Raw genomic sequence first — 16,263 nt, 5'->3', positions numbered from 1 at the left:
TAGTTGGGTTTGAATGTTTTCCACCAAGCAGCATTCACCAGCGCAGACTGGAACTTCTGAAACTTGTCTTTCCTCAAGGAGGAAATTTTATACTTTGATAATTTTGGTGGAAACCTAGACAGGTTTTCAGGTAGTCCCTTTTCAAATTTCCTCTGAATTTTAAAAGTTTCTGAAAACATTTTTGCGTTGGAAGAGGGGCTGTTAACAAACTCATGGGTGCTAATTCCCTTCAATTTTAAGTCAACAGTTGTTGCTCTCTCACTAAGCTTACTGAAGTTACAAATGTGTGTGCTTTGTGGGTGGGTATATAACGAGTCAGTGGGGATCTGAATTTTTTTCTAATTGGTTTGCATGTTCTCCCCGTGACTGCGTGCGTTCCCTCCGGGTACTCCGGCTTCCTCCCACCTCCAAAGACATGCCCCTGGGGATAGGTTGATTGGCAACACTAAATCGGCCCTGGTGTGTGAATTTGATTATTGTCTGTCTATCTGTGTTGGCCCTGCAATGAGGTGGCAACTTGTCCGGGGTGTACCCCGCCTACCGCCCGAATGCAGTTGAGATAGGCTCCAGCACCCCTCGCGACCCTGAAAGGGACAAGCGGTAGAAAATGGATGGATGGGTGGTTGATCAAATACAACCAAATTCATTTATAATCTTTGATGCATTATTTGGCTTTGTTGTTGTTGTTGTGTCTCTGTGTTAAAATATATTTACCATGAAATTATGGACTGATCATGTCCTTATAAAGGGGTAAACTTACAAAGTCAGTAGAAGATCAAATAATTATTAGCCCTACTGTACATTGTGTGTCCCCGTTAATAAGAAACATTTGTGTTCATTTGATTACTGGGAAGTTTTTGCTGAGATTGGTCGTGAATAGGGATGAAACAGAATGGAAATTTCATCAGTATTACCACTTATGGCATCAGTCAGGTCAGGTCAGAAAATGTATTTGAAAAATGTCCATGTACTTGTGGACACAGTAAAGATGTTTTATAAATTACATAATTTGAAAATATTCCGAGTTTTATTTTGAAATTTTAAATAAAAAATATCACTATACATTTTTCTTTGCAATAATCTTGAAACCACTAATATAATAAATAAAGCAGTTTTGAAATGTTGCTTGAATGTCAATGTAGATGGACTAATTCAGCAATGGTATTGACTTGAATGACATCAGCAAATTTGATTACCGTATTTTTCGGAGTATAAATTGCACCGGAGTATATGTCGCACCTGCCGAAAATGCATAATAAAGAAGGAAAAAAACTATAAGTCGCACTGGAGCCCGGCCAAACTATGAAAAAAAACTGCGACTTATAGTCCGAGAAATACGGTATTTATAAAAACTATAATCTCTTGCATAGACAGTTAATTATCTGTGTTATTTAAAAAATACCTTAATATACTTTAATTTGCATTGTTTGTATGGAGATCAAATATTTTTACAAATACATTCTTCGTAAATAAAGTAAACTTGATCAGCTATAAGTAAAACAAAAAGGGCTTTTAGCTCTTTTCATGTTGTCAAATTACGTTGGTAGGGTGAGGACCCTTGCTCTACATGCTCACAAATGTGATGCAGCAGTGTTTGCTTTAACCCTTTTATCAATTATCTCCAAAGTGCTCATATCACTGATTATGCATTTCCGGAATCTGCAAGTAAATTAATTATACTTGAAGCACTCTAGTGGTTAGAGTGTCCGCCCTGAGATCGGTAGGTTGGAGTTCAAATCCCAGCCGAGTCATACCGAAGACTATAAAAATGGGACCCATAACCTCCCTGCTTGGCACTCAGCAACATAGGGTTGGAGTTGGGGGTTAAATCACCAAAATGATTCCCGGGCGCGGCGCCGCTGCTGCCCACTGCTCCCCAAGGGGATGGGACAAATGCAGAGGACAAATTTCACCACATCTAGTGTGTGTGTGACAATCATTGGTACTTTAATCTTAATCTTTAATCTTAAACATCCTCGTCACCTGTTGATCACCTTATTGCATCTCATGAGGCCTGAACAAATAAAACGCTTCGTTACTAATTGCTCTGGGGCTAAAAATAGCTTGTCAAGATTCTATTTTTAGTTCTAGTGTCACAGTGTGTAGCGTCATCTATTTGTGCTTACAGCACCACTGTGGAATGTGTCATTTACTCTTCCTGAGCAAAACGATGCCACACACATGCTGAGAATGAGCTAATCGCGTGCCTTTGCCTATTTTGTTTTTAATTCTTCCTTGTTGCGTTTAGTTTAAAGCTTAAACCTGTAGCTGCTCATTTTGTTTGAAAAGCAGCGACTAAGCACATTGTAGTCAACCTAAATATCCGTACAGGCTTTAAAACACAGTATTTAAAGCATCTGAAATACAAAAGTGTGAATCACCCAATGCATTTTTATTTTCACCAATATTTGGAATCATGCTTGTTGAAATCTTTACAAAAATTAAACTCAAGTTATTTGAGGAGTTTAACTTATCTTATTAACCTGCTACCTGGTAAAATCAAGTAAAGTATTTTTACATATTTTCGATTGAAACCCTTTTAATTTCCAAAAGCTGATGTTCCTTGGCGCTAGAAATTTTCTAAACGGGGTCCCAGGGACCCCATCAAGTCATAAAAATGGGGTCCCACAGTAAATTTTTCTGGGTCCCACTTTTTTGTAAATGTTTTGAAAACAAATGATACATGTATGCATTATCCTGTTATATCTCACATTCTATATTTTGTTTTGGAAAAAGGTTGTGATAAACATTACTTAATTCATTAAAAAATAATACAAAAGATAACAAATTGTTATGCATATGTAAATGTATTCAGTTATAAACATTAATTCACTTTCTTCTTTCCTTCATGGATCTAAACTTTACCGCCGGTAGTTTTTTCTATAATTGTATTTAATAAGTTGTAGGTGTATTTATTTCAGTATAAAAGTGTAAAAAGTTGTTTGCTTCGGTCATGAAATGATGATAATGGTGTGCCAGGGCATACATACATTATTTATGTAACGCTTAAATCTCTAGAGTCTACATCAACTTCAGATCTATCTGTCAATTCTAAGTTGTAGTTTTTTTGTTTTTTTAAATGATGTTTTTTTGTTTGTTTGTTTTCTGCCCTTTTTTGTCAAAGAAAACTGTTTTTTTATGGCAAACACACAAAATATGCAAAATCTTCCACAAAAAATATTTTTCAATGTGGAATATTTGATGTGAAGTAATCAGAGCCTTGGATAGGTCAATTCATAAAAACATTGATGTTGATTCAATATTATGTTTTGAGCAATGACAGTTTTAAAGAAAAGAAAAACAGCTTTGTTTTATTAGTCAACATAGCAACTGTTTCTAAATTACATTTCACCTGTAAGCTTTTTTATTCCACTTTTGTTATGTTTTTATGTATTTTAATAGTATTTTTAGAATGTGCCGTGGGCCTTTAAAACATTAGCTGCGGGCCGCAAATGGCCCGCAGCTAATGAAAATGACTTTTGACACTTTCACATTCGCACACTAGGGCCAATTTAGTGTTGCCAATCAACCTATCCCCAGGTGCATACATACATACATACATACATACATACATACATACATACATATATATATATATATATATATATATATATATATATATATATATATATATATATATATATATATATATATATATATATATATATATATATATATATATATATATTAGGGCTGCAACAACTAATCGATTAAAATCGATTATAAAAATAGTTGCCGATTAATTTAGTCATCGATTCGTTGGATCTATGCTATGCGCATGCGCGGAAGCTATTTTGAAAAAAAAAAAATGTATTTAATTTTTTTTAAATGTATTTATTTTTTTTGTAAAATAAACCTTTATTTATAAACTGCAACATGTACAAACAACTGAGAAACAATCATCAAAATAATTATGGTGCCAGTATGCTGTTTTTTTTCAATAAAATACTGGAAAGGATAGAAATGTAGTTTGTCTCTTTTATCCGATTATTAATCGATTAATCGAAGTAATAATCGACAGATTAATCGATTATCAAATGAATCGTTAGTTGCAGCCCTAATATATATATATATATATATGTATATGTATATATGTATATATATATATCTTAGAGAGAGAGAAAATTCTGAAAGATGGCACCTGATCGCCACTGTAACTGCACTTTTTGTCTATACTGCACTTTTTGTCCATATAGGTAAAACATTGTGTTCATGTATTAAATCTAGGGCTGCCAATTATGGCCAAAGTAATAAAGATTATTGTTATCAATATTGACATCATGATTACTGATTGTTAGGTAAAGCAGTGTTGGGGTGTGCACGTAATAACATCATATAATTTAGAATAGAATAGAAAGTACTTTATTGATCCCTGGGGGAAATTCAGCACCACAGTTCGCTCACAATAGACAAGAATAATAATATGTAATATATTATATTAAAGATTAATATATGATATATAAATAATATAAATGTATTCTACATATACTCTACGTTTAAGTGCAGTCAAGGAACCTATGCATTATACAGTCTGATGGCTGCCGGTATGAAGGACCTCCTGTGTCGTTCCGTGTTGCATTTTGGGAGTCTGAGCCTTCCACTGAACGTGCTCATTATCTCCGCAAGGTCCGAGTGTAGTGGGTGGGAGGTGTTGTCCATAATGGCTAGGAGTTTTGCTAGACTTCTCCTCTCTGACACCACCGCCAGAGAGTCTAGCTCCACCCCCACCACGTTACTGGCCTTCTCTACCAACTTGTCCAGTCTGTTTGCGTCCCTCGCTCTCAGCCCGCTGCCCCAGCAGGCCACTGCGTACAAGAAGGCGCCTGCCACCACCGACTCGTAAAACATCTTCATCATCTTTTTGTAATGTCTAATAAAAAGACTACAGATAAACGTTATCAATATATCTGAAGACAAATATTAGTTTTTTTTTATTCATTAATAATATCAACTTGTCAGCTTTTTGTCATCACATGATGTCTTTATCTCTATTTTTGCATTTTGATAGGGGAGGTTTCTATTTTTTTTAAGTTATGTTAATGTATATGTACATTTAGATGCTGTATCCGGACAGATCCATTAAGAGTTTGAGCAGAAATATGAATAAAGTTAAAGTACCAATGATTGTCACACACACACTAGGTGTGGTGAAATTTGTCCTTTGCATTTGACCCATCCTCTTGTTCACCCCCTGGGAGGTGAGGGGAGCAGTGGGCAGCAGCGGTGGCTGCGCCCAGGAATAATTTTTGGTGATTTAACCCCCAATTCCAACCCTTGATGCTGAGTGCCAAGCAGGGAGGTAATGGGTCCCATTTTTATAGTCTTTGGTATGACTCAGCCGGTGTTTGAACTCACAACCTACCGATCTCAGGGCGGACACTCTAACCACTAGGCCACTGAGTATCGGAATTAATTATACACACTAAAATATTAACAAATTGCTGTGTGACATGAATGTTTTTAAAGTGACATGAACGTTTTTTTCCAAAGACATGCACCTGGGGATAGGTTGATTGGCAACACTAAATTGGCCCTAGTGTGTGAATGTGAGTGTGAATGTTGTCTGTCTATCTGTGTTGGCCCTGCGATGAGATGGCGACTTGTCCAAGGTGTACCCCGCCTTCCACCCGATTGTATCTGAGATAGGCTCCAGCGACCCCGAAGGGAATAAGCGGTAGAAAATGGATGGATGGATGAATGTTTTTAAAGTAACACCTTTGTGACATGAAATAAACACAGGTAATGTAAAAAAACATGTTCACTTTTTCATGTCGAAATAAAACACAAAGCACTTAATGAAGATAAAGTCTAATAAACAAGCTTTGTTCTCCTCCAACGCCTCCTAGTGGTGCAGTACAACAGATTGGCCAACAACAAAAAACAGGAGTGATACCTCTCACATTGAATACACAATCTTCACTGCCTGCGTTCAGTTCGATGAGATGACAAAACATTTTTGCCAATATTGATGTTATTTGAACACTGATACAGTTTGCAGTTAAATAAAGGACGAGTGAGCATCCGAGTAAACAAACTAAAGACTTTATAAACAAGTTGTGACAACGTTCCCGACACATTGCCTGCTGCATATTTCTTCACGTCATTAACTCTGTCGCACCAGCTGTTGGACGCTGTATTGAGAAAATAAAAGCAACATCAAATAATTTTCTCCTTCGCTGTACTTTTAGTGTGGGAACAAGTGCGTCTGTCTCCAATATTGTTCACACTTGTCGCCATCTAACAGGAGTGCACTCTTAAACGCACGCCGAAAAGCGAGGGAAAATGACGTTAAACCAAGCACTTGGCTCCGTTTACTCAGAGGGGAAATCTCCGGAACAAAGTCTGTGTTGTTTGTCCGCCATGATTATCAAGCCAAACGACGCTAGTGCGCATGCGCCTGACATCGTGTTGCCTAAAATGCATCAATAAACGACAGGTTTTCGGAAATAAAAAAATTAGACAGTATTACTAACCGTCTGAAATTTGATTGCAAATTATCATTATAAAGTTAACCGTTGCATCCCTAGTCCATTAACAAGTAAAAAGTCAAGGGCGGTCACGGCGTGTTCTTGCCGCCGATGTTGGGAAATTTTTAGGGCATTACGGCAAATGACAAGGGTGGTTGCCGTGGTTACATTCGAGCCCGGCTTGTCTCCACTTGACTGGTTCTCTCACAATCGCAATTCAGCACAAAATACCAGATATTTGGTTCTGTGGCTGCAGCTTTTTGTCAAAACTTATAAGTTCAAGCACAAAATATTTTCATATATTATACTGTCTGATGTTCTAATTCTGCAACTATTTAGTTGCTTTGACATGGTTTCCGAGGGGCATTAAAATTCATTACATTGGATTTTGGGGACCCCTGCTTTAGAAGTACAATACCATGTACATTATCTTTAAAACCAGCCTGCACGTACACAGAGCCCTGGGAACATTATTACAGAGAAAATGCACGCCTGTGCTGCTGAAACCCGACACTCATAGAATTATAACGTGTTTAGCAACATTGTGATGCCATGTTCAGCAACATGGTGATGGTGCAGTGAAGTGTACATTATTTCTAAAATCAGCACGCACGAACGAGTCAAGGAAAACTTTTTACATGTTAAAGTGACTATATAAAGTGCAGAGACGTTTCTGTGCCGCTGCAAAACTCTCTTGGAATGATAAAGCATTTAATCATCGATATAGTACATGTGCAATGAAGTGTATATTGTCTTTAACATCAGTACACACTACAAGGAGGACGCTATATCGTGTTTAATTTAGTTGCTTGGTCGCTTTTTACGCGGGTGCACGCTCGCGCCCGGCTCCTTCTACAAAAATGGAAGCAAGACACATAAGTTAACTTCATGATTTTAACAAAAAGTCTTTCTTGTCCAAATTGTCCCAAGGTTTGACAGCGATCGGATCCAAAACAGCTGACTGTCATTAGCGCCGGCGGAAGTGTCGCAAAGCCCATTTTGATGTCTTTTTTATTAATTTTGCGTGAAAATAGCAGCATGTTTACATTCAAACATACAGTAATTCCTCTTATAGTGTGTTTAAAGCCAGCAAGGCAGTGTTATTGAGCTTTGAAAATGACAGCGCACAACCGTGACATCATCACAAGTCTCTGTTTGTGCCGTGTACACACACTAAGCAGAGAGTTTTGGAACTCTACACTTTGGCCAGCATTTGCAAAAGTCTTGAGTTTTTAAAGACAAAAGTATACGTTTGCGTGAGACAACGCAGAGATAAGTGTGCGTATATTAAGTATCCGTGTTCATGTGGACATGGCCTTAGCTTTTTACAGGTTGGACTGTCAGTGTAACAAGTCAATAATATGTGTACAGCAAACCACTTGTAGTCTTGTATGAAAGATGTTGTTTTGTCCTCATGTAAAATGCAACCTCATTAACTCCTACCTAGCTAACCCTTTTTAAAATCTGTTCACAATTTCTCAATATGCCATACAGTGTATGGTAACAAGGGCATAACTACAAAATGTAGCCTAACTTAATTTTATTTTGGGATACCTTGCCACCATGAATTGATACAATAGCTAACTGAATGTTTTCTGTCATTTCAGCAGACCAATGGAGCCTCCCACAAAGAAAGAGCTTGTTCCATTAATGAGACAACCAGATGAATGGAAGGACCCTTGGCGTCGGTCAAAATCCCCTAGGAGAAGATCTGGACTGGGCTCACCACCACGCGGTCGTCGGAGAAATCGTCATTCAGGTTCTTCTGTTTCTCCGTCAAACTCTTCCAGGTAGGAATACCTACGTGTTTAGTGTTTGGATGCTGAAAATATTTTTGTATATTTTGCTGTCATACGATTAACATTTTTAATCGGATAAATCACAAGATTGCTGTGGACGATTGTTTAGACGACCTATAGCAAAAAAAATAAACACAATTATTTTTATGGATGTTGTAATCTCGATTAATCATCAATTTCAAAACATGAGTATTTATTATACCACCAAAACTCAACTTTAAATAGTTTGAAAAAAACGGATATAAATTAGTAACGAATAAACCACAATAATAATGCATTTGTAAAATAATAGCCCTAATAATATATTTAAATAACAATAGCAATATAAAAAACAATTACATTTAGTTTTTTGTTTTAATTGTCTTAATTCCATCTATTTTACCACCATAGAGTGTATGCTTTTTGTGCCAAATAAAATGTAACAAAAGGTTAATGTTTAATTAAATATTTAATTAAATGCAAAAAATACACATTTATTGGTGCATTACATCTTTGGAAAATTTTGACCAGTATTTTAGGTCAAAACATAATAATTATGTAAACGTATCAATAAGTGCTTTAAGTACATTATGCCTGTGTGAAATACTTTTTTGAAACCTTTTTGTTAGCGCAGTTAGACCGGACGAGTGAAGAGACAACTCACGTGGAAAAAAAAAAAAAGAGAGAGCAGAGCGCCTTTCAAGTTGCGACTGCTGTCTTGTTTGTACATTGATCTTACATTGATGTTGTTCACAACAACCCAAGCAGATGAGATGTATAGTGGATGTATGGATTGTTCTCGTTTGCTTTAGCTGCGTAGTTTAGTTGCTGTTTCAAGTGACCGTCACAACATTGGTTAGTTTAGGACAGGGCGGTTGACTGTCGGGGTAAGAATGAGCGATACAGGACACGTTATTTTCCCAAACAAATGTTCCCTTTCCTCACAATGACAACATTCCACTCACATTTGTCAGAATCAGAATCAGAATAGTTTTATTGCCATTGTTTGAGAACGGGTTCACAAACTAGGAATTTTTCTTGGTGCAAACGTGCGACATCAAACACATATGACACATATTTGGTATAAAAAGAGCTGTGACTGAGCTATCAGATAGACTTAGAAGGGATTCAAGGAATTCAAGGAGCTGCTGTTAGGAGTTATTGTTCATTTGCCTGATGGCCGAGGGGAAAAAACTGTTCAGGTGGCGGGAGGTGTGGGTCTGGATGGAGCGTAGTCTCCTGCCTGAGGGGAGAGGGGACAATAGTGTGTGTCCAGGTTGAGAAGAGTCAGCTGTGATCCGACCCACACGCGTCCTGGAGGGATGGGAGCTTGCAGCCAATCACCTTCTCAGCAGCACGTACGATGCGCTGCAGTCTATTCTTATCCTGGACTGTGGCGCACACTGTGATGGAGGAGGTCAGGATGGACTCTATGATGGCTGAGTAAAACTGCACCAGCATCTCGGTCGGCACCTTAAGTTTCCTCAGCTGCCGCAGGAAGTACATACTCTGCTGGGCCTTCTTGATGAGGGAGCTGATGGTCAGCTCCCACTTGAGGTCCGGGTGATGGTGGTGCCCAAGAAACGGAAGGAGTCCACAATGGGGACGGGGGTGGGAGAGTCAATCAGGGTGAGGGGAGATGGTGGGGCTGTGACTTTCCTGAAGTCCATGATCATCTCCACTGTTTTCTGGGCGTTCAGCTCCAGGTTGTTGAGGCTGCACCAGGACGTCAGCCGGTCCACCTCTCTCCTGTAGGCGGACTCATCGCCATTCGTGATGAGCCCGATGAGGGTGGTGTCATCCGCAAACTTGAGCAGTTTTACGGATTGGTGACTGGCGGTGCAGCAGTTTGTATACAGGGAGAAGAGCCAGAGGGAGAGTACACAGGCCCTGAGGAGTACCAGTGTTTGTGGTTCGACTGTCCGAGACAATCTTCCCCAGCCGTACGTGCTGTCTTCGGTCTGTTAGGAAATCATTAATCCAACTGCAGAGGGAGTCGGGCACGCTGAGCTGGTAGAGCTTGTCTCGTAGCAGTCCAGGGAGGATGGTGTTGAAGGCAGAGCTGAAGTCCACAAACAGGATCCTAGCGTAGGTTCCTGGGGAGTCCAGATGCTCCAGGATGAAGTGGAGGGCCAGGTTCACTGCATCATCCACAGACCTGTTGGCTCTGTAGGCGAACTGCAGTGGGTCCAGAAGGGTGGCGGTGATGTCCTTGAGGTGGGGCAGGACCAAGCGCTCAAAGGACTTCATGACCACAGACGTCAGCGCGACCGGCCTGTAGTCATTTAGTCCTGTGATCCGTGCTTTCTTGGGGACAGGGACAATGGTAGAGGTCTTAAAGCAGGACGGCACGCGGCATAGCTCCAGAGAGGTGTTAAAAATGTCATTGAAGACAGGAGCCAGCTGGTCCGCACAGTGTCTGAGAGTGGAGGGGGAGACACCATCCGGCCCGGGGGCCTTCCGCATATTCAGCTTCAAGAACTGCCGGCGTACATCCTCTTCTTTAATGGAGAGGGTCTTTACAGGCTTATGATGTTTTTGGAGTCCTTTGAGTCCTTTAACTCCTTTAATGATGTGCTGGCATTGGTGGGGAGGGTGATGGTGGGGGGAGCATGGCTTTGATGAGCTGAAGGCCGTTCATGACGACAGTAATGTGTGTTGAGGCCCTGAGCGAGAGTCCGGTCATTCAGGGCCTGGGGGGTTTGGGGCTTATAGTTCGTAAGGGCCCTTAGACCTCTCCAAACTGCCGCAGAATCATTGGAGCGGAACTGTTCCTGTAGACGGTTAGAGTACACAGATTTAGCTTTCTCCACTTCCCTGGTGAAGTGGTACTTCGCTTCTCTGTATGTACTTCGGTCCCCGCTTCTCCACGCAGCCTCCTTCTTCTTGCGCAGCTGTCGGAGCTTGGGTGTGAACCAGGGCTTGTCGTTGTTATAACAAACCCTGGTGCGCGTTGGAATGATGCGCGCCTCATTGAACTGTATGTATGAGGTCACAGTGTCCGTATACTCGTCCAGATTGTTCGTGGCCGCTCCAATTGCCTCCCAGTCTGTCGTTTCCCAACAAGCACGCAACTCGTCCACAGACTCGGCGGTGAAACACTTAATGTTCCTCATAACAGGTTTAGCCAGTTTCAGTCTCTGTCTGTATGAAGGGATTAAGTGCACCATCACGTGATCTGACAGTCCAAGAGCAGCGCGCGGGACTGCATGAAAAGCCTTGCTCAATGTAGTGTACCAGTGATCCAGCGTGTTCTCCTCTCTGGTTGGGCATTTAATAAACTGTCTATACTTTGGTAATTCCTGGCTCAAATTTCCCTTGTTAAAGTCACCAAGCACGATAACAAGAGAGTCAGGAAAAGACCGTTCCACATGTAAGATCTGTAAATGTCCCTGATATTCTGCGTTTAACAGCGGATTCTGTTTTTTGGCCAATCATGTGATTCTGTTGGCGGTTGTGTAAACGCAGAAATCGGATGTCTTAGTTTTTTGTTAAGTTTAGTGATTATGGATCAGGCATATTAGCGTTGCGATAAAATAAAAGTAGCAACCATGGTGAGATCCTAAACTTTTACTAGACATTCAATTTTTTCACTCATTCTCTCCTCATTCGTTTCACCGTCACAAGCTCCAGAATTTGCGTGCACGTTAATGAATTAATCTTTCTTTTTTTTTTATCATTATAGTTTCATAATCGTGAGAAGCCATTATCGAAATTGGATTAATTGTCCAGCCCTAAGGAGGTAACGATAAACGATAATGATAACTACGTTAAAACGACCAACGTATATTACCGTTTTTAAATTAAAATGGTCGAAAAACTGAAATTGATAACTACTCTTTAATAAGTTCACAGACTGTATGGCGCCAGCTCTCTATCTTAAATGCTAACATGAAAACAAGAGACATTAACGTCTTTCCTTATTAAGAAACCACATACTCTAATCTAAACACATTACTGTCTGAGCAACTAAGCTATATATAGCTACAGACCTTGCTGTCTTCCAGAGTGATCGATTGTTCCTCAGAGGAAAAAAGACAGTCGCTAAACAGAGTAGGACAAACATCCGCCACAAATAATAAGTAATAATAGATTTTATTTCCTGTGCACTTTTTATTTAAATAAATCTTAAAGTGCTGCAGTCCAAACCAATATATAAAACAAAGCCATTGAAGCCATTAAAACATAAATACGACTAAATAAAAACACTATCAGTGAAGCATGAGAAACACAAACAAGCAAATTAGTGGGGGGGTTTAATGGTGGGTCTATTTATTTTAGTTATTTGAAATAACAATTACTTGGTGAAAGGATATCAGTGTGTAAGTACTTTTTGAGCACATTCAACATACCGCGATGATATTAACGTGATAATTGTGGACACCATAACTGTGATATTAGATTTTCATCTCGTTAAATCCCTAATCACGATTCAATATCTTTCATCATTTCATCTATATTAATGATGTATCATTTGCCATAAAGAAAGAGTCAAGAAAGAAGGGAATATATATGCACATAGGGCTATATTTTCCCAAGCACATAAGAGTGAAAAGCTGCGCAGACCCGTGGATTCTGGCCATATCCCCCTCAACTTAAGTTTGTCACTATGCGCCTGCATCCATGATAGGCGCTCTGAGTGGAGCAACCCTAAAAAGTGGTCATTACCTTTCAAATCTTACTTTTCTTACCTACTGGTACCTGGTTTTGTTCATTTGGGATCTGCATAATTCCCGAAAATGTGAAGTCAAACCGTGGAGGCATGGCAGAGATATTTCTAAAACAATCTTGCCTTTTTACATACTTCCTCCAAACGAACCGGTGGGAATTTTCTCCATTTGCGACGTTTTTCCCAAGTGTGATGTCAGGGGATATCTCCATTCTATGGTCATTTTACCCAAAGAGCTTTGCGCAAGTTTGTCATTGTAGTCCGACGTAGTCAATAATTTTCTTATTTTTCTCTATTCTCTTGTTGTGGGGCAGACTGGCTCGTACATGAACATGCATCCCCTGCTGTTGGTATTTCTAATACAAAGTAACGTATAGTATAGGGGCAGAAAGGCTCAGGTGGTAAAATGGTTGTCTCCTAACCTGAAGGTTGCGGGTTTGATCCTCAGTGCCCTTGTAACCATGTCGAAGTATCCAGTTGCTACTCATGCTGCGTTATCAGTCAGTATATGTGGTCCTCGTGTCAAAGCGCTTTGAGTACATTGAAGGTAGAAATGCACTATGTAAGTAAAATCCATTCAATATTTAATTGTAACTTATTTCTGTCAGTAGACTTGATATGGTAGCACTAAAAACTATAACATGGCTGAAGGGGAGAAGATGCACTTGAAGTTGAGGTACATAAGTATGACCACCCATTAAACGGCGCATCCGGAAGAGATGGTCAGAAAGTGGCTTGAAGATAGTTTGTAAAACATAATCTATGCAATATTTTGACCAAAGAACCACCATTACATGTTATGTCGATCACAAGGAAGTGTTTTAAGAAAGAGTGTAGAAAAAAATCATAATGTGACCCCTTTAAGTACTTTTGACCCTATGCACTTCTGAGGCTGCAATAAGTCCAGTGCCCCAACAAGATGAAACATATTACACTTGAAGTCTGAATGCAGTTGTACGCCACAAGTAATATGATAAAATAGACTTCCCTGAGAGCTATCAAATATTCTGATCGCTTCAATTGGAGACACCTGGAAACATCCATTGATAATACTGTAAAAGTACAATAATGCCACTCTAAATTAACTAAAACCAAAATATCCATCAATTTACCTTGCATCTCTGCTTGAGTGGGAGAGAGGGCGCAATAACGACGTTAACGCACAGCAACGGCACAACGGACCATGTCTAGACTAACGTACATTCAATGCATACGATTTCGGCTGGGTGTTGATTTTTGAACTTTGCAACATTTTTTATTTAGAAAATACACACTAGTCTATCAGTCACAATAAAAATGAATAGGTAATCATTAACTATTGCTTTATAGAATACAATGATGACCAAGAATGTAACTAGCAGAATAATAAAAAAAATGTGTCAATTGATTTGATGGAATTTAATTTGACATTTGTCAAACTGTGAAAAAGAGACTGAATAGTATGTGTATACCTTAATTTCCGGACTATAAGCTGCTACTTTTTCCCCTCGTTCTGGTCCCTGCGGCTTATACAGCGGTGCGGCTTATTTACGGCCTGTTCTTCTCCGACACAGACGAAGAGGATTTCGGTGGTTTTAGTACGCAGGAGGAAGACGATGACACAATGATTAAAGACTGACTTTTCATATACCGGTAGGCTGGTTATTTTGATAACGTACAGGCGAGCACTTTGTATTACTTTGCACCGTTGTATTATTTGTACTCTGCATGAATGCTGTTCGCCATGTCAAAGATGTGAAAGTTTGATTGAATGATTTAAAGATTTATTGTTAATAAATGGGACGCTTTGCGTTCCCAAACAGTCATCTCTGTCCCGACAATCCCCTCCGTGGTAGCATATACTACGGTAATTACACATCAAAACCCTGCGGCTTATAGTCGGGTGCTGCTTATATATGGAGCAATCTGTATTTTCCCCTAAATTTAGCTGGTGCGGCTTATAGTCAGGTGCGGCTTATAGTCCGGAAATTACGGTATATACTTTATTTTGTATTTGTATTTTTAAGAGGTATTTCATTACTCCTGGGCATATACTGTAAATATTCTCTATTGCAGGTCTTCGTCTCACTCTTCATCCTACACAGGCTCTGGATCATCTCGTTCCCGCAGCCGCTCCACAATCAGCTCTTACTCCAGCCACTCCTCCCATCGCAGCTCGTTCAGTGGCAGCCGCTCTAGGTGTGTTTGTTTCCACTACCTGTATCTTGCTGCTTGGGCGCAAACATCAGTGCTGATTAAATGTTAACTAGATTATAACTAGGTTAAGATTTTTTGCTTCAAACTGACTACACTACCTAAATGTACCATGTTTTTATTTGTCTTTTTTCTTGATGAATTATCAGGATTTCCCCTATATGTATCTGATCGTGGCGCGGCGCCACTGCTAAATTGAAGCCGTCACACCTTAAAAATTTGGATTTTTTTAACGTGAAAATTAAGTAATATATTATATGAATGGATATATAGCCTATATTATTTCAACACAATTGGCTAGTGTTGCGCAGAAAATGTGGCCACTGAAAAACTTTAATCAACCGTAAGAAAGACGCACGCAAGTGTCTAGAGCTTGACAGTAAGACGAGGCGCCGGCCACTTTTGGCGGCTGGGGGCGGTGGCTCTACAGCGGCAGGATGCGCACAGCCCCGTTTTGCACTACAACCAGATCCACCCAGCTCTTAGTCAATCCTTGTTCTGAAGTTATTGATCTGACTTGCCGACTTCTCTTACCTGCATTGTTTTAACATGTGATGCGAGATATACACCAGTGGCGATTGCTAAAGACTGCGAGAAGTTCAGCTTCCCCTAAAATATAAAAAAAGTGGTCAAACATGTTCTTTTGTGTTTGTATTTCACTGACTAAATGCATTAGGATGCATTTAACATTTAAGAGTCCGCTACTTTGGCGACAGTTGGCGTGATTTTTTTCATTAATGTGGTATAGCATCACAGGGCTGCAACCAAACGAGACAATCGTTGGATAAATACTTGACCTTATCCCGCCGACTTTATCTCTTTTTGAACGACAGCAAAATGAGCAAATCGTCGATCTTGAAATATAAAACACTGCCAACGCATTTTTCAACTTTCATTCCGTTGATCCTGTTGGTATGGGGAGATTTTAAAATTTTAAGTGAAGTTTTTTTTGTAAAATGTAACATGTTTATATCTTTTATCTGTTATTGGAGACCCTGCTCATGTTTAAAAAATTGCTGAAAAATAGCTTCACCGACTTGAAAGACCATCAGCTGCCACTGGTATACAGCCTGTGTTACATTGTACAATGATAATAATTATAACAATAGAGCAAAACGATAATATAACAAAAAGTAATTACTAATAACACGGACTT

The 16,263-nt window shown here is 39.5% G+C and overlaps 1 protein-coding gene across 5 annotated transcripts in view; it reads left to right on the top strand.

The window, feature by feature from the left end:
- zc3h18 (zinc finger CCCH-type containing 18) overlaps window positions 1–16,263 on the top strand; it is a 64,924-nt gene that overhangs the window by 24,985 nt on the left and 23,676 nt on the right. For all 5 annotated transcript variants that reach the window (XM_062035777.1, XM_062035776.1, XM_062035775.1 and 2 more), the window contains 2 exons: window positions 8,075–8,257; window positions 14,970–15,092. In XM_062035777.1, the coding sequence (XP_061891761.1) occupies window positions 8,075–8,257; window positions 14,970–15,092 (306 nt within the window). The remainder of the gene's footprint in view (window positions 1–8,074; window positions 8,258–14,969; window positions 15,093–16,263) is intronic.

Source organism: Entelurus aequoreus, linkage group LG24 (assembly GCF_033978785.1).
Source record: "Entelurus aequoreus isolate RoL-2023_Sb linkage group LG24, RoL_Eaeq_v1.1, whole genome shotgun sequence".
NCBI classification, from domain to species: Eukaryota; Metazoa; Chordata; class Actinopteri; order Syngnathiformes; family Syngnathidae; genus Entelurus; species Entelurus aequoreus.
Note: the sequence above shows the minus strand (reverse complement) of the source record. Positions and strands in the feature narration are given on the sequence as shown.